At 39.1% G+C, this 21,332-nt stretch overlaps 1 protein-coding gene across 11 annotated transcripts in view; it reads left to right on the plus strand.

Annotated features, from left to right (window-relative positions):
- Positions 1-21,332, plus strand: part of Cacnb2 (calcium voltage-gated channel auxiliary subunit beta 2) — a 345,264-nt gene that overhangs the window by 177,490 nt on the left and 146,442 nt on the right. Inside the window, exon 1 of one of the 11 annotated variants that reach the window (XM_075970546.1) lies at positions 16,187-16,531. The exons of the other annotated variants lie outside the window; for them this stretch is intronic. Coding sequence (XP_075826661.1) covers positions 16,481-16,531 — 51 coding nt within the window. The 5' untranslated portion in view covers positions 16,187-16,480. Of the gene's footprint in view, positions 1-16,186; positions 16,532-21,332 lie in introns of those variants that run through there. 11 annotated transcript variants of the gene reach the window in all.

The raw sequence follows: 21,332 nt of genomic DNA on the forward strand, positions 1-21,332 counted from the left end.
AGAAAAAATGAACAAATTAAGGAGAAAGGTGTGCATTTTGCAACAGAGCAAAGTCACTTCCAGATGACCTCACAAGATGACCTTTGAGGTGAGATTTGGATGAGTAAAGTCTCACAGTGGACCAAAGTAGAGAAGCAAGTAGGGAAGAAAGAAAGAAAGAAAGAAAGAAAGAAAGAAAGAAAGAAAGAAAGAAAGAAAGAAAGAAAGAAAGAAAGAAAGAAAAAGACAGACAGACAGGAAGGAAGGAAAAAGGTCCATTCTAATTTCTTTGATGTTAGAATATTGACTGCAGCACTGAAGGCAAACAGGAAAGGCAAGGGCTTCCTTCTAAGGAGATCATTATTAAATTCTTCACTCTCCGCACCACAAAATGAAGATTGTCTTGGCACATATTCTGTCACTTGTCCTAATACACATCTGTCATTTGTATACTTTCAAAACTCCCACAATATCTTGAGGATTTAGTTTCTTCACTAGCTCCTGACAATATGCAAACCAGTACCCAGATGCCAGTTCCTGCATGATGCTCTAGTTCCCTCGCTACTCCAGGTATATGACAGTCACGGGTGTCATTGCCTTCTACTGGGACTTTCTGCAGAAGCACATTTTTCTCTCTTCCCCAAAATCCTGATTTGTTTAAAAGTTGTAGATTGCTAATATTGAAAAATGTATTTAAGATGACAAAGTCCCTTGCACGGAAATTCTGGAAACCGAAGAGCGATAGCCCCATTTTATAAAAGTTAACAGTTCATTTCAAAAACAAAGAGCTGAAAACACTAAGACAAAGTTCCAGTTGCCTTTCATGGATGAAATCTCATGCCTTAAAATAACCAACTAATGGACAAACATTTTATGGCTGTCTTTGTTGATTACCATGGTTCTCTTTACTTGGTAACATTATTAATCTAAAGATAATTTAAAGTGAAAGGTATAGAAGGGTGTATCGTTTACTGGACTTTAGTATCTAAGAGAATGGATCTTAGACCCAGCTGTCTATGGATATTGAGTGATGACTGAATCTCCATTAGATTTTATTTCCTTTAAGGAAAACAGCATTTTAATACCACATTAATCTCTGATATCAAAAGAAATTAACGTTAAAGAAATAATGACTATAATTATCCCATTGAAGTTGAAGATAAGATAATCAAAATATTACACCAAAAGAACAAATTACTCAGATGTCTTACTTTGAATTAGAAAATACTACTGGCAAAGTCATTAAGATGAATAGACATTTTTAAAATAACATTAGATACTTGTATGTATTTTTAGGGTACAGTGTAATAAGCTGATACTTGTATACAACATGTAATGATGAAACTCAACCTAATTACCACTTCTTTCTCCTAAAATAGCTATCATTTTATAATAGTTTTCTAGTTATTCGGAAACATATAATAAATTACTGTGTATTATTATAATTGCATTACTATACTTTAGAACACTAGAGCTAATTCCCCCCACTGTATCTCAGTTTCTGTTTTCTAGTCTCCTTCCAGGCAGCCTTCCCAGGCTCTACTGACTGCTCTTTGAGCATCTGCTTCTATGAGGCCAATGTTTTTAGTGTCCAAAATTGTGAGAGAACTTGTGGTGTTAGTCTTTCAGGTCATGATTATTTTCAGTTATTGATTTCCATCCCTGCTGCCACAAATGACAGAATTTCATTGATTTACGATGGGATGGCACTCTCTTCCATATACAATAGGAACCTGATGCCAATGGAAAACAATAGAGGATACAGAAATGGATTTCTATACTTAATAATCAACTGGTTTTCTACAAGATTGAGAAAAAAATTCTTTCTCTTTTCTTTTTGTTTTGTAGTACTTTTATTGAGCTATACATTTCTCTCCACTCCCCTCCCTTACCCCCTTATACCCTTTCCCATGACCCCCATGCTCCCAATTGACTCAGGATACCTTGTCTCTTTCTCCTTCCTATGTAAATCTATGTATGTCTCTCTTAAGGCCCTCTTTGTTGTCTAGGTTCTCTGGGGTTGTAGACTGTAGGTTGGTTTTTTTCTTTGCTTTATGTCTAGAAGCCACTTATGAGTGAATACATATTATATTTGTCTTTCTGGGTCTAGGTTACCTCACTCAATATGTTTTTTTTCTAGATCCATTCATTTGTATGTAAATTTCAAGACGTCGCTATTTTTTACCACTGTGTAGTCCAAGCAAGTGATGGGGAATTGGATATATAAGCTGGAGAATTAAGTGGGTTCCTAGTTCTTACAACATAAAACAACTTACTAAAATACAACAAAAATCTAAATGTAGGATTTGAAATGATTGAACCACTAGGAAAAAACAAACTATAAGTACTCCAATGTATGGGCCCTGACCAAGATTCTATGGATAATAAAAGCAAAAATCAGCAAATGAGATTATGTCAAATGAAGAAGCTTCTACTCAGCAGGGGATATAATCACAGAGGGAACAGAAAACACGCAGAATGGAGAAACTATTAGCAGATATTATATAATAAAGTCATGAGTTAACTTTGATCACATTCATCCTCAAAGCTAACATTTCCACTCAAGCTGTTCCTTTTAACCTTCTCAAATAGTCCTCATCCTTTTTATGTCTATTTTTTAAAATCCATATTCCACATACAACATTTGAGTTTCTGGTTTGGCATCTAGTTTCATCTACTTTCATATAATTATGTTATTTAATCCTTCATTTCGGTTAACCCAAATGCGCCATTAACTATGAACCTCACATATTCCTTATCCATTCATTTGCTGGTGTGCAGCTAGGTTAATTCTAGGTCTTGGCTATTGTGAATAGTTCCGTAATAAACACTATGCAAACATCTTTATGGTGTACTAACTTAGAATCCTTTGGGTCTACGGCCAGAAGCAATATTGATGGATCATATGGTAGTTCTCTTTTGAGATTTTTTTTTTTTTGAAATTCACATAGTGGCTGGACCAAGTTACATTCTAACCAAAAGTATATAAGATCCTTTCCCCTATATTCTTACTAGAATTTGTTGTTTGTTTTTAACAACAGTCATTCTGTCAATTATGCTCACGGGTACTCACAGAGATGGAAGCAGCAGTCACAGAACCTGCATGAGTCTGCACTTAGGCCCTCTGCATATGCTATGGTTGGTTAGCATGGGGTTTGCGGGACTCCTAACAGTGGCAGTAGGGGTGTATCACTCTTTTGCCTGCTCTTGGAACTCTTTTTCTCCTACTGGATTGCGTCATCCAGCCTCGTTTATGCCTAGTCTTATTGCATCTTCTTATGCCATTTCTGCTGACATCCCTGGGAGACCTGTCCTTTTCTGAAGGGAAATCGAGGGTGACAGAAAAATATACACAGAGAGATCATTGGGAAGTCAGTGAACCGAATGCAGAATGCTTTTAAATGTTACTGTTTGTCAGAAGACACTGTTGCCTTTGATTCGGGTTACCTGTTTATTACTCACTCACTGTTAAAGACCTACTGCTAGCATGTGAGGGGCAGCTCCTGTGATCGGAGGGTCCTATATTTGATAGAATGTTCCACACCCATCATTGTAAATCCTTAGTCATTCTGAGCATGAGACGTCACGTTGTTGTTGTGAACTTGTCCATATAAATCTGTTAGAGTCCAGCGTTTCCATTCCTTCATTGTAGAAGGCAGGATCTAGGGAGCAAAACAACACTCTGTACATCACTTGGCTATGTAGTCAAGATGGAGCCCAAGCGATTCTTGATACCAAAGTCATCAAGCCTGACTACTTTGTCTCCAATGTTCAAGGTAAATGAGCAGAAAACAAGCATCACTACAGTTAATCAGAGTCAAAATACAGGCATGGTGGTGCACATGTGTAATTCCACTGTGTGAGACAGGAGAGGCAGGAGAATCAAGAATTCAAGGTCATCTTGTGCTGTATAGTGAGTTCCAAACCATCCTGGGCTATATGGGACTCTCTCGCAAAATAATAAATACAAAAGAGCAATCTGAGTTAGTTTACGAAATTAGAAATAAAAAAGAAATAAAGCAGTACAAAAAGAAAGATATGGATTTAATGGGTAATTTAAGAACAAATAAATAAAATCCGGTTATGGCGAGCATGATTCTGAGCAGGTAAGGATCCCAAATTGGTCACTGTAAAGTCGTCTCCTGAAGAAAATGCTACTCTGACCTCCTCAAAATTGTCTCAAGGTGAACCTGTCATCTTTTGTCATCTTTGTACAATGCAGGCCAACTCAGTGCAAATCTAACTCTTCTTTCGTAATTCATGCAAGAGAAGCCAAGGGCTCTCGCTTTGTCCAGGAACCAGGAACAGACGGGAGGCTAGACATGGCTACTCCTGTGTGAGGCTTTGTCAGAACTGCTCTGTCCTCTAAGAATGTTACTTAAATCTGCATCTAACTTGGATTCCAGCGCGTGCTTCAGAAGCATAGCCTACTCGGAGGAAGGGTCACCTTTAGCTATCCTCATAATCTTAAGGCACGAAGCTCACTCCTTGAACTAAGGGAATGTCTTCACATTCTTGTGCATACCTCGTGTAAATTTGGAAGGAGAAAGAAAGTTTTTTAAGTACTTGCAAAGTTCAGCCTTCTTGGAAAACTAGCAAGGCCAAATTCCATGATATTAAAGAATAACTTCCTAGAACATTCCTGATTTGTTCATTCTGTTTGAGATGAAGCCTTGAGGTTATCCCGAAGCACCTGTGGATTTCAGGGGCCAAGCAGAGACCACAAAAAAGCATGCCTATTACAGAAAGGGAGTGTTTTTCCTAAGTATATCCATTACATTTTTATAATAAAAACAGCATAATTCTCTTGTGATTCATTTCTTCAGCTTCCAAAAATATCAGCTACACCTAAATGCTGTTTTGTGGAAATAGGCACATCTGGAATGAATAAATTGGCCCAGTGGTAGTGTTAATGACCATATTTGTGCACAATAGTTCCCCAAGGCAGAAGTCTGGGACAAAATTTTAGTGTCCCCTCATGGTAGAGGGGCAAGGTTTGACATACTAGGGCCAGGGCTGAGATGAGATTCAGCAAGCCTGCTCCAAACCTTTAGAGCAAGAACTTGGGTCGAAGATGTCAATGAAGACAGAGCAAAGTTGGAGCAAGTCAGCATTGCCACGTGTTTAAATCAGATATTTAGACTCTACACTAAAGGGAGCCGCACATTCAGGGTCATTGGAAGATGTCCTTCTAGAAGAACAGCTGAAGAGACCCAAGGTACATGGAGGCAGAGTATTAGGTCAGCCTCTGGCATCAGTTAGTAACTGTTGGGTTTTGTGGTATACATTCAAGAGAGAGAATTCAAAATCTGTACAGTGATGAAGCCTTCAGAAGAAAGAGGACAGTTTTCTTACCCTAAAGTCATCTTTCTCTACCTTGACTGCACTTTAGGATCACCTGGGGAGCTTTTAAAACTCCACATGCCCGAGTTGTATCCCATAGCAATTACGGCAGAGTCTCAGGGGTTGAAGTCTAGGCCTTGCTATAACTTTAGGTTGCCCCTGGGTCCACTTTACAGCAAGACTAAGAACGGATGATTTGAAGTAAGATGTTTACTGAAGTACTTGTGGCTTGTTTTAGCCACTTAAGTAGCATACACTCACATTGGTAATAACTCACCATCCACTGTGGCGTACTTGAGCAAGCTTGTACTCAAGTTACTCATAGTGTGTGCAGATAACTAAGGAGCCTTGCATCGCTGTAAGGATTCAGTGCACACCACTAAAGCCTGGGACCTCTAACCAAGAGCTCAGGCTGCCACTCCGAGAGCCACAGGTGCACAGCGAAAGGAGATAAAGATGAAGATACACAGGTGCACGCGTGTGTTCATTTGTATAAAAATCTTGGTTGTCATTATAAGGATTTTCTTTTTATTCTAAATTGCCTTACTAATCCTTCCACTCAGCCATGGTCTGGATTAAATATGTTCATTCTTGGTCATGTGTAAATAAAAGATTGAGACTGGAAAGATGGCTTGTTTGCTAAAATACTTGCCAGATAAACATGGGGACCTGAGTGCAGATCCTTAGCAAATATGTAAAAGTCATGCACAGTGGTGCACATCTGTAACACTAGAGTTTCTGAGGAAGAGACCTTCATGTACATATGTGCACACCTACATGAGCATATGATGCACGCACACAAATAAAATCTGGGTGTGGATACTTAAATGAATACTTCACAGAAAGATGATGAACACCCCAGAAGAATGATCCCCCTGGTCAAGCAGTTGTGAACCACATCTTAAAACTTGAATAACGGTCCCATGCTTATAATAGATTTCAAAAATTCTACAAGAAATAAAAGCAACAGTCTCAAGTTTGTATTCTTAAAAAGAAGGAAAGGGCAAGTCATGCCTGGAGTGTTTTCATAATTTTGATTGTGAGTGGATATTTCTTCCAGAGTTGATTCCTAAAACATTTCTTAAGAAAAAAAAGACTGGGGAAAAAACTTCAAACTATGCTACTGTGGTCAGAATCAGAGAGCAAACTGTCATGTTTTCTGTGGTTTATTCTGTTTACATCTTGAAAGCATCACTGTCATTAAAGACATCAGTCAAATGAAATCCCATGGTAGGAACCTCTCTCTTAGATCAAGGCCTTATTTTTGTGATGTTCTATGTCCTTGTAAAACTAGTTCCTTTGGGGATGGAGAGATAGCTCAGTGGTTCAGAGGACATAGATTTAGTTTCGAGCCCCCACACTGTGGCTCACGACCATCTGTAACCGTAGTTCCAGGGGTCCTCAGCAGAGTTCCCGGGTCTCTCCACCATCAGGCGTGCATACAGCTCATACATGTATATGCAGGCAAAATACCATGCCCATAAAATAACAATAAATACATCTTTAGAATATAGAAAAATAATATTTTTATCACACATTTATTATTTTCTCACAGATATTTTCTTGATGCTTATTTTATTCCATACATCAAGCTTATAAATGCACATTTTTAAATATAAGAATTTCTCTGCAAATACAGCAAAAGGACACCACAAAGATCACATTTGTTGTTTGGTATAACCTATTTGACAGGCTGAACGGGCTAACAATACTGTGGTTACAGAGAAAGCATACACTGCCTCTGAGTGCCAGCACAGTTATTGAGTGTGCTCTCCAGCTCACTACATAGCCAAGCTTCGGTGTAAACAAATACCAAATGAAAGTGCAGTGAACCAAGCAAGCTTCCCACACCAACACTAGCCAAGCTATTATACACCAACACTAACTGTGAACTCGGAGATGATGACATTAACTGTCTCCCCGCCACACTCACAGAACTAAATTATCACCCAGTCCTCTCAGGTGTCTTTCTCGCCCCACCTTTCCCAACCCCCAGTGGAACATCTCTTTATGCTAGAGAACTCTGAAGTTCAGGCAGATCAAACAGCTTAGCCAGCTAAGCTATAGGCAGCCAAGCAAGGACCAACTCAGATCTCCAAATTTAAGCCCACTGTACCTTTTTACTTAATGGAACATACTAAATTGCATTACTCCCAGAAAAGCAATTCTGTTCACATTGGTAGCATTAAAGCTGAAATTAGCCTAGTGGATACTCTTCAATTTATTTTAATTAAGGAAGGTACATATTTATACATATGTATCATATAAATATGAACATTAACTGTATCCAAGATATTAAATATACTTAATCTGTTTCACATAGATATTAAAAATGTACCTTCAAGTATATGTTATGAAAGATAAAATAGTGTGGGAATAATAATTTTACTTTGGTCAAAATGTCTAAGACTCTATTGAGAACGCAGAATAGAGGGTGGAATCCAAGACTATGGTTCTGTGGGGATTTGGTTGTCAGTTGATTGGCTGCCTTTTCACAGTGCCTGGGATAGAACCCAGGCCTCATGCAGGCTAAGAAAAGACTACACAGGCTCCAGAGTTACACAGAGAAACCCTGTCTCCAAAAAAAAGCAAGCAAACAAACAAACAAAACACCCTTTATGTGTCTTCTGTAATCCATAGCATCTGCCTCATACTCTACTGGCAATCTTTTTAAAGGAAGCATTCAAATATTATGTACAATGTCTTGAATTACTTAGGTCTATTCACTTACTAGAGAAAGTCATCACTGGTTCTAAGACTAACTCAAGAAAGATGTCTAATTAATTTTAGTGGCATAGAAGGAAAACTTTGCATGCTGAATGTGGGTTCTAAGCTTCAGGAATTCTGAGATATGCTTTTCAGGGTCAAATTGACAGCAGGAACAGATCCTGGAAGAAATAACGAGGCCAAAGCATCCTCGTCCCCACCTCTTCTCTTGTTTTTCCTAGGATTGCTTAAGTGGAAACGGCAGATAAAGTTACTCAACTTATTCACCCAGTGTGGTAGTCTTTTTAAATATATGTCATCCGATAATGGGCTATGAGAAACGGAGGTTAGTTTCAACTCTTTCAGTTAGATGACTGTACTATGCTTGAGTTTAACACGCCACCTCCAAATGATGATTTTTTTAGGGACAGTGTAAGCTCTTCGGCAGGGACAAAGAGCACAGAAAATGTTACATGAAGTGTAAAAATTGTACTATTTAGTGTCAGCCTAGATCGTTCAGTGGAAAGAAAACTCAAGCGTGTGTGTATCTATTTCCTTTTTTTTTTTATTTTAACTTGGCATGTCAAATTGGTTCCTATTTTTATTTCTTGAGAAAATAACGTGTTTGGCTGTTATTTACTAAAACCACATGTGAGTCTTTGCGTGTGCATACACGCCAGCATTCTGTTTGGCAGATCTGATTCACTGTCTGGCTCACGCATACCATAATTACCCATATTCATACGCATATCACGGTCTTTGTAATCAAAGACAACACTACTGATGCAGAAACTCCCAACTGGGGTGTGAGCGAAGGAAGTGCTCCACGATCCTGGCTGATTGGATCACCAGTCTGGACTTTGAAGTCTGAACTGGCCACTTGGAGTATGTGGCCTCCAAAATTCTGCATTTTTTCCTGTCTCCTGGCAACATCGTGTATTTGTACTCTGGCTTCCACATCCCTCTCCACAAAGGTCTGCTGCTGTTTTAGAGTTTAAAACAACAATTGGGCAAGTTGTCTGGGTTTGAACAATCAGAATGACTGAAGGCCTTCCCTGCCTCTGTTTACACAGGCAGTCACTGGACTGCCTACCCTCCTGGTAGCAGAATGCCTTCTTTTCTAAAAGAGTTTGTGTGTTTCATTAGGACTGCCCTCTAGAGTTCTAACAGTGTCTGTATACTTTTTGTATTCTCCTAAATCATGGATATCTAAATTGAAATTTTACCAGAAGTATGAAAAGCCAATAATTACTATTTGGTGGGGATTTATTTATCTGAATTGAAGTTTCTTTCTTTTTTTGATTCCTATAACATTGGAAAGGAATCAAATTATTTTGAATTTTTTATTCCTGTCAGTTTCAGGAGCTGCAAGCCATCTCTGGGCTAATACCCGTCCCTTGTTCAGTGCAGGTTCCTTGAATGGCCAGTTTCCTGCTCTGTTTCTTTGTTCATGTGCCTGCTGTTCTTAGCTTTTTTGTTTATGATCTTCCAACCAACTCAGTACAATGTCTCACAATCTCATTTGAAAGCAAGAGAAGCAGTATCCCACTGAACATATAAAAAAAAAATAATGTTGCTTAGTATTAATTTTTGCAAGCTTGTGAAAACACTGATATTTCATGTAGAATTTTCACCCTCATCCTTATAAAACCATAAATGTTTTTCTTTTAAAACCATTTTGAGTTATTAGCTTTTCTCCATTTTTTTAAATATATTTTAGCAGCATTGTAAATCAAGGTGGACTGGGCATGGAAAACTAACAACCATATATGTTAGTGTCCAAAAGAAAGACACTATTTCATGTTTAAGGTTTATTGCCAGGTATAATGCTTCCAAATTTTCAGGGTATTTCTTTATTTAAAACAAAATTTATGCCTTTAATCCCAGCACTTAAGAGGCAGAGGCAGGCAGATCTCTGTGAGTTCAAGACCACTTTGATCTACAAAGTGAGTCCCAGAACAGCCAGGGCTACACAGAGAAGCTTTGTCTCAAAAAAAATGTAATAAATATACGCTAAAGGGTTTAGGCTTTTGTTTTTTGCAATTATTATTGGAATGCAGCCCCCCCAGGCTTGCCTTCCATTTGTTAACTCCCTGCCTCCTCCTCAGGAGTACTGGTATCATGGCCAAGATCCTTGTCTTCTAAAGGCACCTTTGGTATTGCTTGGTTGGTTGGTTTTGTTCCTTGAGGGAACCAGCAGAGTGATCAAGCCAGTTTGAAAGATTTTCAGAGAAACATCCTACTTGGAATCATTGGAAGAAATAATGCTTCGTTAAGACTATGATTTTTGAACTGGTTAATCCTCTACAGAGCAATAAAACCATAATTTAGAGGTTTATTTTTCACATAAGACTGAAGACATTTGTATTCTAATAGACAGACTCATTCTATTGAACAAAGTCATTTGCATTTCTGTAATATTTCTGCAGGCTGGTGTCTGCTTTCACAGAAACACAAACTATTCTCTCAAAAAGAAAAAGTGTCAAAATTGAGCGAGGATCATATGGAGCAGTTAGTTATCTCGGGGCCTACATGGGTCTGCACCAGGTCCTCTGAGTACACTATAGCTCTCAGTTTAGTGCCTTTGTGGGACTCTGGAAGGGAAGAACGAGTGAGGTTCTGATTCTTGTGACCTTTCTTGGGCTCTTTTATTTTTCTGTTGGCTTATCTGGTCCAACTTCATTATGATGGGTTTTGTTTTATCTTATGAAGTTTTATTTTGTTTATGTTTTGCTATTATCTCTTAGAAGCCTGTTCTTTTCTAATAAGAGACAGAAAGGCATGTATTTAGATGGGAGCAGAAGTGGGGAGAAACTAGGAGGAGTAGATGGAGGGAAAACTGTATTCAGATTTTAGTGTATGGGGGAAAATCTGTTTAATAAAAGGAAAAAAACAAAAACAGTCTCAAAATGTATTAAATGAAGATTTCAGGTTAGGGTATAGCTTGGTGATGGAACCCTTGAGTATCATATACAAGGCCTTTTTTTCCACCCATCACTACGAGAGAAAAGCCAGTTTCTCTAGAAAGTTACCCTTGATTGCCTGTTTGTTATTAGGAGGGAAAAAATGACATTGGAAAAGTAACACAAACCCACTGTAGAAAGTTTTGGAATGTACTAAACTTTTGAAAAGAAATCCTCAAACGACTGCCAGCAAACCACAAACACAGTTAATAGTCATAATTTCTTACAAGTTTTTTTTCTAAAATTTTAAAGTAGAATTCTTTTTGGGAAGGGAAAAATTGGTTGTGTGTCTTCTTGTTTACCCACATTATCTAATTAAAATGTTAAATGACACACAATGGTGGATCACAACCTTAGTACCAGTACTGCCCAGGGGGAGGCACAAGTTTCTCAAGTTCCAAGCTACTTGGAAAGTTTCAGTGCAGCCTGGTAAACCCAGCAAGACACTATTCATAGATGTGAGATTGGGGGAGTGGCAGAAGAGAGAAGACAGGAAAAAAAAGAAGGGAGGGGAAGGGAAAGGAAGACATGAACATGTTAATGCTCTATGTTTATATGTCATGAGTCTTGTAAGGATGTTTCCTAACTTTCTGCTATTTGCTATATTATGTTAGAATGCAAAACATTGAAAACTATATATTAACCGATGGTATAATTTTGGCCTAATTAAAAGAACATAAAAACATAATAAAGTTTGCTCTCACTTATCCCAAAATATTCCTTTTGAGATATGACCATGACCACTGTCCTGTCGCTGTGTGACAAAACTTCCTGAGGAGACACAACAAGTCTACTCACTCCATCTAGCAAGTCTGCCACAGACCAAAGTATGGATACCACCAAAGTCCAACTTAGTGAACCAATGAGTTTGATTGAGTTATTACAGAAGTATGGCTGAGAGGTTATTCATAGGAGCAGAAATGACTCAAAGATAGCTGCATAAACAATGACTACCCCAGTATTGGTGACAGTACATAAAAACTGGCAAACTGAAGCACTCTGTCCAACCGGAAGACAACTCAGAAGGTTGGAGAGTGTCCCTTCAAAGTGACAGTAGGCGAAGTTTCTCTTCTGGACCACCGGCTCTCAAATAACCACACAGAGACTTATTATTGACTTCAAGTCCTCAGTCAATAGCTTAGACTTATTGCTAACTGGCTCTTACATCTTAAAGTAACTTGTATTTCTTATCTATGCTCTATTACATATCAGTACCTTTTTCAGCATAACAAATTCATCTCCTGCTTCTGCTGTGTCTCCTCAGTTTGGCTCTCTTACCTAACTACTTCCTGCCTGGCTATTGGCCAGTCAGTTCTTTATTAACAATGAGAGCAGCACATCTTCACAGTGTACAAAAGGATTATTCGACAGTAGTGACTCTCTTCTAAACCTCTTACAGACTGGTTGGCTGGTTTCAGCTTCTTACAGGCTGCTTGACTGGTCTCACTCAGTTTTCTCTGCAGCTTTTGTTCTCTGAGAGTCATCTTTTCAGCTCAGGGTTGTTAAGCTGAGAGATCTCAGCTTTTGTTGTTTACTCTGGCAGGGAAGGGCCTCGTGAATCTGGTCAGTTTCAGGGACTTCCTGGAGCTATTTTGAATTGTTGATCTTCTTGTTTAACGACCTTCCATTGCAGGATGGAATGTTTCAATCTATAAGAAAACTGTTACACAAAACTTGGTTTTGGTAGTCATTACTTTTCATATTTATCTTCATAGATATGTATGTTGTATTTTTATTGGTTCTTTGATTTCCATGTAAATGTTTGTTGAACATATTTATCTTTTTCTCTCAATTCTTCCTCAATTTATTCTTCCTTTCTCTACTGACCCAAGTTTATGACAATCATTTTTTTAAAAAATCTTCAAGACCAATTTTGTGAGAAGAAAAAAGACCAGTTTATGCTGCCCAAATACCTTCAGATTTATGGTCTTTGTGCTGGAAAGTGTTCAGCTTCCCAAGGGCTGCACTCTTAGAATTGTCTTTCCTTTTCTCAGCGGTTAACAGATTCCAGTAGCTCCATAGTTTCAGGTAGAAGTGGATGCTCATTTCTCTCCTTGCTGGAATTTGTCTGGCTTGGACTGGCATGGGTCTTTTACATGTTGTTATAATCACCATGAGTTATTTTGTAACCACTTGTATAAAGTACATACTATTTTTTCATACTTTGAACTTTATACATAATTTGCTTATAATAAGATGAAACAAAAACGACCATATCAAAGTTGAACAAGGCAGGCCAACAGGAGGAAATGAGCCATAAGAGAGAGCAAAAGAATCAGAGATGCACCAATTTATACCTCTGGTGCAGGCCTTTAATCCCAGCACTTGGGAGGCAGAGGCAGGCGGATCTCTGTGAGTTCGAGACCAGCCTGATCTACAGAGCTAGTTCCAGGACAGGCTCCAAAGCCACAGAGAAACCCTGTCTTGAAAAACAAAAAACAACAACAACAAAAAAAAAAACAAAACTAAACTGAAAGCTGTAATACATACACAGAAGACTAGGTGCAGACCCATGCAGGCCCTGTGCTTGCTACTTTAGTTTCTGTGAGTTCATGTGAGCTTTTTTTTCCCCCTCTGACTCTAACATTTTTTCTGACACTTTATCTACAAGTCTTACTGAGGGGAATAATTTGATGGCGATATCCCATTCAGAGCTGTATGTTCAAAAGGCTTTCTGTGTAACGTCTGAATGTGGGTCTCTGTATTTGTTCCCATCTGCCACAGGAGGAAGCTTCTCTGATGATGGTTGAACAAGGCACTGATCTATGGGTATATACAATGTCATTAGGAGTCATTTTATTGACACTTTTTTTTAGACCAGTAGTATTTGGTTTTACCTGAGGTCTCTGAGTCAAATAAGACATTGGTTGGTTAATTCCACAAGCTTTGTGCCACCATTGCCCTAGCATATTTTGTAGGCAGGACAGATAGTAAGATAGTAGATCAAAGGTTTTGTGGCTGGGTTGGTCTTTGCAGAGCAAATGGATTCAATTCCAAGAACTCATGTAGCGGCTCACAACCATTTTTGACTCCAGTTCCAGGATCTCCAGTGCCTTCTTCTGATCTCCATGGGCATGAGGCTCATACATAATGCACATACATAGAGACAAAAGACTCATATACATAAAATGAATAAGTCTAAAAAATTAAAATCCTTGTGAAACGTTAGAGTATAGTTTGGTGATAGAGGACTTGCTTTGTAGGTATAAGGTTCTAGATCAGACCCTTCACACTGAAAACAAATTAAGATGCACAGCATAATGTTTTGATGCCCATTATGTTTTACTATATATCTACACAGTGAGACAAAAGTGAACCTTCATTTTCCAACACACAGCGAAGGCAACTAAAACTGAACTTGGCCACTAACCATGTGGTCTGAAATCAGAAGCTAGAAACCAGCGTGGGGAATGAGTTTCTTCACACTGGCCTTGGTGGTGATTGTTTCGAGTCTCACACCAAAACTTAGGAGAACAAAAGCAAGAGTAAGCTGTTGCCTATGACATTTGCTGTCCCATACAGCACTTGTGGAAATACATTCTACACATTACTAGTGGTTTGTATACTGAATTATATAGGGGACAAAAGCTATTTCCAATATTTTTAAATGACTGTCTTAAAAGTACATGTTCAGTACAGATGCAATATTCTTCAGATAATTAGTGGATCCCACAGAGGCTGAACCAACAGACAGGAATATCTGGCTACTGCATTGTGGGAATAGAGTCCAAAATATGAGCCACGACAACTTCAAGTCCAGGGTTACTCTCAGACGACAGCTTTCAAGTTACTCCTTATCTGTAAATGCTGGCAGCCATGGGACTGTCCTTCATTTCAAGGACTTTATATAAATGGAGTGGCACAGCACTGAGCTACGGCCCAGGAGTGAACCAAAGCGGCCTCCCCGCATAGTTGTTGTCGGGGCTGACTAGTTTCTTCGGAGAATCACTAGAAGTATGGAAAGCTTTTAGGTCACGTACTGCCTGCCATAACTATACAATGACCCCACTCTGCTGAAAGGCCATGATAGTGTGAAGAAAGAGTGACCGAGTTTTCATAAATCTTTATGAGTGAACAAAGACAGAAACTTCATCGTGTGTCACAAAACTCCCTTCTGCTTTGGATAACTTTGCCAACCATTTGAAAGTGTGAAGCGTCTAGTTTGGTAACACAGACCTATAATTCCAACTATTTGGGAGGCTGAGACAAGGCCTACGTGGGCTACAGAATGGACAAATGGCTAGCCTGAGCAACTCAGTGAGAACCTGTCATGAAATTCAAAACTGAGCTACTAGAAAACAAACCCTTAGCTTGAAGGTTGGCAGTTGGCTTTGTTTCTCACCACCCCACTCTTTTGGCATGGGTTTTCTCAGTGGAGCTGAGCTGGTGGCCAATAGAGCCTCAGGGATCCATCCATTTGCATCTTTCCCCTCAACTGTGCTGGGGTAACAGGCATGCAACTGCCACTGGCAACCCTTGCACAGCGGGAGGGCTAGGGATTTGAACTAAGGTTGTCACGCTGTACAACCAGCGCTGTACCCTTAGGCCATCCCTGTTTTATGTTTTCTAGATAGTTACCCTTTGTAATATGCATTGTGCCAAGGTCCTCGGGGCACAGAAGGAATCACTTTGGTTTTGTAAAGTGTGTGTGATTTCTTGTGTGCTTGGTTTTTGTTGTTAGTAGTGTTTGAAGATAGGGTATGGTTTTATAGCCCAGTCTCTTGTTAGGTAGTCCAGGCTTCCCTTCAACTCCGTCTACTTCAGTTTCTGAGTGCTGGTATTTTTGACCACTACACCTGGATTGAAAATGTCTTTTGAAGACACGTTTTCAATTTTAGATAAAATAAATTTAATCAAGCAGTACTTGACTGGGAATGTAATTATGTGCTCGGAGAACTTGGAAGGCAACGAAAGAGAAAAGAAAAAGATCACTTTCCTGCATACAAAAAAGAGAGTCTGTCTTCATCGGGTGGGAGCAGAAGGATGTTCTCACTGTCCTCCCAGACTCTTCAGGACAGTAGTTGTGCGCGAACAGTGTATCCGGTTGCGCAATCCATTGTTCTATAGTGCAGAAAGTAGCTTTAAAAGCCCTGTTGTGGCCAGGGCTGCCTGAAGGCATGCATCTGATATTAATGAAGTGTTACTCTGCTTTGACAAGTTTACAGGCGTCTCTCTTCTGAGCCAGCTGACGTAATTCAAAGTAGGAAAAGAGCCTCCCACTTGGCCTTGGTTCACCGACTGTGATGGGCTCCTCTGCCTTGCCTGAAGTGGTCCCGGAATCAGAGAAAGCTCTTGACATCTGAAGAACTTTAGAAAGTCACAAAGTCATACTGACTAAGAATACACATCTCAAACCAGCAGGGAAAACTGTAGCCCGTGGTATTTTCCTCATCAGCACAGCAAGGCTCGGCCACCTTTAGCTGGTACCTGGTTCTTGCGCCTGTAGACTATTTCTCCGGAGTTCTGCACACATTTGGAACTGGTCTGGAATGCTTGACAGGCACCTTGTGTCTTCTCAAACTCAATGCAGTATTCCTGGGGTAAGCAGACGGGGCGGAGGGGGGGGAGGGGCTGCCCAGAAGAACTGTGTGCTCTGGAGAGAAATGGGAATGTACCGAGCTTTTAATGCGCCCTTGCTACAATCACGCTAGCTGCTTTGCTGTGTAAAACGTTTCCTGCCTTGCCAAAATATCACACGCATTGTGCTTGTTTGAATACTGAGGTGGGTTAAGTAATTAAAACAGTAACTCTGGTTTCAAATAGTCTTTATGAGATTCCATTAGTAGCTCGGGGAGGGAGTTAGGGTCAGGCGAGCTTGATAGAGACAAAATATGCTTTCTGTCTGCAAGCAGGTACTTGTTGAAGACCCCTCTGGCAGCTTGGGCACTGTACTTTTAGTTTCTTTCTTCTTGAGGTCTTTCTAAAAATCCAGATGTTTTAACTTCAAGTGTTACAAATTAAGATTGTATTGTAGTCTATTTTTTTTTTTTGCTTTTTTACATTTTGAATATATAAAGTTCAGACAAGAGAGCCTACTGTTTAAGTATGGCACCTTACCACACAAAGACTGTTAAGTGTTTTAGATTCTGGACTTTTACAAAAAAAAATGTCATATGTTATTAGTGACATGTAAAGCAAGTTTTTATAGTGTAATCTTATAATAATCATCAAGTTGTTATCCATCAACAACATCATCTAAGACTAGGAATAATGGCATCTATGTTTAAGATGTCAAACAAATTTTCAAGCAAATTGTATTACTGGGGATATTATTTTCCTTTTTCCTGAGAAAAACGTTGGAAAATCAAAACAGCACCAACAATTAAATTAGCGCTCGTAAATATCAGTCATGGGGTTACAAATGCATGTTAGTAGGATACACAGATATTTGATAATCAATTACATGCAGAGAGGCTAAAAGTTCTTACTAGATTTCCTGATTGTTTCAACCTACACCACTCTTGGTTTAAGAGGGGAAAATACATGTTAAGAAAATAGTTGTGTAGTAACCATTTGTTCTGAACTCCGTCACATAAAAATATCCGCACAACCAGTAAAGCTGAGGGCCCTTGGCTTCATTCTGTGTGATTCATAACTAGATGACTTCTTATGTTTTCTAAGGATACAGAAGCTGCTCCTTCTGTTGGCACACATTCAGTTTTGTGTGCAGGCTGGGGGTGAAGGTCAGTGGTAGAGTCCTTGCTTAACTTGCACAAAGCACTGGGTTCAGTCCCCAAGGCTAAAAGTTAAATTGTCTGTACTGTAACTTATATTCCTTCTGGCTCTGATGTGGCTGCCAACTTATTCACTAATACAAAGGGTTTCTGGATGTTAGAAATAATTCATTTACCAATTTTTCAAATGTTATGTCTGATATAGAAATTAGTCAATACCTCTTTTGCTGTGCCTTCTTTCAGTGACATCTGGAATTATTGTCCCTAGTAAGCTTCCTTGCTTTCCAAGAATAGTCTCAGAAGTGAAATAGCTACTTCATTTTTTTTTCCTACAGAGAAATATTAACTAGGAAACTAGCATTAACAACTGATAATGAATGTTTACAACTCACAATCTGGACTCTAAGTGCATTCCGTTTGTCCTTAGAAACTGGGGGCGATGGTGTCATGATTATTTAACCATAGTGGCGGTCTGTGCGACTCTAAAGGGGTAGTTTATCCTATCGCTAACTTCTCTCCTGTCTTGAAGTACTGATGAATCGGCCTGAGGAGGTTTGTCCTTTTAAACTTCTTTCCCGAGCCCTGGATCTCTGTTCCCTTTGACCTGACTAGTACTCATTTTAAGTTTCTATTGTTGTTTGGTTGACTTAGGGGGCAGCATCTTTCTATGTAGTCCAGGCTAGCCTACAACTCACGTTCTTCACTTTTCAACCTCCCACATACTGGGATGACAGACAAGCACCACCACACCTAACTTGTTGATTTTTGAAGCAGGGCCTTACTATTTTGTCCAGCTTGACCTTAAACTTGCAATCTCCTTGCATCCGCTGCCTGAGTACCTGAAATCACAGGTCTATGCCTAGTTTTGGTCACCTGTGTTTGAGTAGGACTCATAAATGAATGAATCTTTTTTAATGATTAAAGTTTAAAGTAACACTTCATCAAAACTTTATTCTAGTATGTTTAACATGATACTCTTTCTCAAATTTTCTCAGTAATGATAGAAAGCGTTCTCTCAAGACTGGGCAGTCATACGGGGAATTGTTTAATAGATATGTTGAGATATATTTCATTATGTGCATCTACGTATATATTGTAGAATAGCTTTTGAGACTGTCAAATCAGCTACATGCTCTTTGTTTTTGCTTTAATCCATGTATGATTCTGTGTTATATCTGGTTTTCCCGAAGTTATTTCAAATCCCAACTACATGAAGACAGATTTGAAAAACATTTAATTTTCATCTCACATTGAAATGAAATTGATAAATCAGTGCATTTTTAGAGATGCTTTTTAGTACAAAAGCCAACAAATGTATGGATGTACATCAGATTCCGTGGACTTGCTGCTTCTCATGTATGCTGGTCTTGCTGGCACATGAGTTGCTTGAAAATGACTTATCCATTGGCGGCAGTTGCGTACCATCATTGTTAAAGCAAGAAGGCTACTTCTTCTGTGTCTTTGCATGCTTTCCTCCCTGTGACAGTGACCACTCGGATATGCGCAAGCCTTTCTGACTCATTTTAAATAGTAACCAGAATGGTTCCTCTGACTTCCGCTTACAGCAAGTATTTGCACCTGGTCAGTCTCTACGCTGAATTCTCTAGATTCCCCTTACTGTATTTTAAGATTTGCAAGTATTTTGTCCTCATTTATGACATCTGTAAAATTAGGAAGAATAATATACATTTGCAAGAGGATTTAAAGCAAATCAGAATGCATAGACTCTGATTATACAAAATGGTGTTTGCAGTTATTAAAGGAATACAGATGTCTTCCTGCATCTTCTGAAATGACTTGGAATGAAGGCACTTTCCTCTGTGACGCAAACTGGTATTCATGATGGGAAACAAGGAAAGTTATGTTCTTTACTGACACAGAGGAGTAAGGGACCCCTGGAAAGGGGACTCTTCACTGGGTATCTGTGGCTTGTTTATCAGAGGGTTGGATGGGAGGGCAGTACAACCCTCTGAACCCATGTAAACATATCAGCATATCAACTATGGTCATTTTCTACTTTCAACTGATTCTCAAAGTTATCTTCATCCAACAAACGGTGAAGAACAAGTGCTTAGGTATGGAACGAAGGGGATAATGCGAGTTAAATATTCCAAGAGAACTGGCTTTTTTAAACAAATTTTCTTTTTCTTTATTCTTTTATGATTAGGGCAACTCAAGGAATCACTAGGGACAATAATGTCACAGCTACTTAACAGTAACACAATATGCATGGTTCATGTTGGAGGTTTTAGCCTGTGGTTCCATTCATTCCTGTTGCAGCATTATGGAGAATCTACACAGGGACATTTGTTCTTTTAAACGTCTTTCAAAAGCCGAAACTTTTTGTTCCCTTTGGTCTGACTATTGCCCACTTTAGATTTTTATTGACTGTTTAGTTTAGATTTAGGGAACGTTAGCTCATGAGCATGCATTTCCCTTCCTTTATGTATTTATGAAGGCATATAATGGCCTAAGGCTACAGGTTTCTGTGTCTTTTTACAAATAAACCTTGAATTTCAATGCAAGCAGATGTCAGTAAGTCTTCGTGGACTGTATAGGTGTCCACAGATGCTGGCCTCATCACCTAGAGCTGCCAGCCTATGGCTGTCACCCTGTCACATTAAGTAATTGTCTTATGAGAGAGATGGCTTTGTGCACTCCTGACAGACTTGCCAAATTATTTTACTACTAAAGCTTATCAACATGAAGAAGCATTTTACCCTTCAGAAATTCAGTTACTACAATTAAAAGTGAAAGAAACCTGAAAAAGATGCCATGGGTGTGGGGGTCCCCTCACCACAGCACGGTGCTGGGGCAGGAACTTACACTGCTTACACTGGCATGCTGTCGTCGAGCTCCGTTCAACAGCTGTGTGTGCTTTAACCGTTGTCTCTGCAGTGCGTACGCTTTCATGGACTACCTTTGCCCTTCAACCTTATGTTGACATCACAGTTCATTCACAGCGTTATGTAATATTGTGTAGATTTGCCATTATCTGTCCAAATATAGTTATCATTTGTTGTTGAACTTTTCTGTGTATATTTATGTATGCATACACATGTGCGGACTCACATAGGAAACAGAGGTTAGATATCAAGTTAATCTTCCTCAAATTTTCTCCGTCTTAGTGTCTGAGACAATATTTGAGAGATCAGAAAACCTGGAGTAATTATCAATTCAACCAAACTGACTAGCCATTGAGCTTCAGGAATCAGTCTGCCATCATCTTTCCCTACCCCAGAGCTGGAGTTAGGGACACAAACCACCACCCCTGGTCTTTTGTGTGAGGGCTTGGGGTCTAAACTCGGGTTTTATGGTAATATGGCAAGAAGTTTACCAAATGAGCCATTTCTCTAGACACAGTTATTGGATTTCAGACCAATCTATAATTTTATTTTTGTAGACAAACTTGAAGTAACAGTTGTAACTATATATATTTTTGACCCAATGGAATAATTTCTATTGACTTAATTCTCAGATATGGGTCTATTTGCATCAATAAGTAGGTTTAAATGTTCTTATTCTCTCTGGCTGTGCCTTTGATATTTCTTGTTGAAATGATTCTATTGACAATGCTACTATCACAACATATTATCAAGAGTCTGAAGCAAAGGAACATAAAGCCAGCCTGGGCGATATGGTAAGACCTCATTTAAAAAAGTAAAAT

This window comes from Microtus pennsylvanicus, chromosome 4 (genome assembly GCF_037038515.1).
Source record: "Microtus pennsylvanicus isolate mMicPen1 chromosome 4, mMicPen1.hap1, whole genome shotgun sequence".
Lineage (NCBI taxonomy): Eukaryota > Metazoa > Chordata > Mammalia > Rodentia > Cricetidae > Microtus > Microtus pennsylvanicus.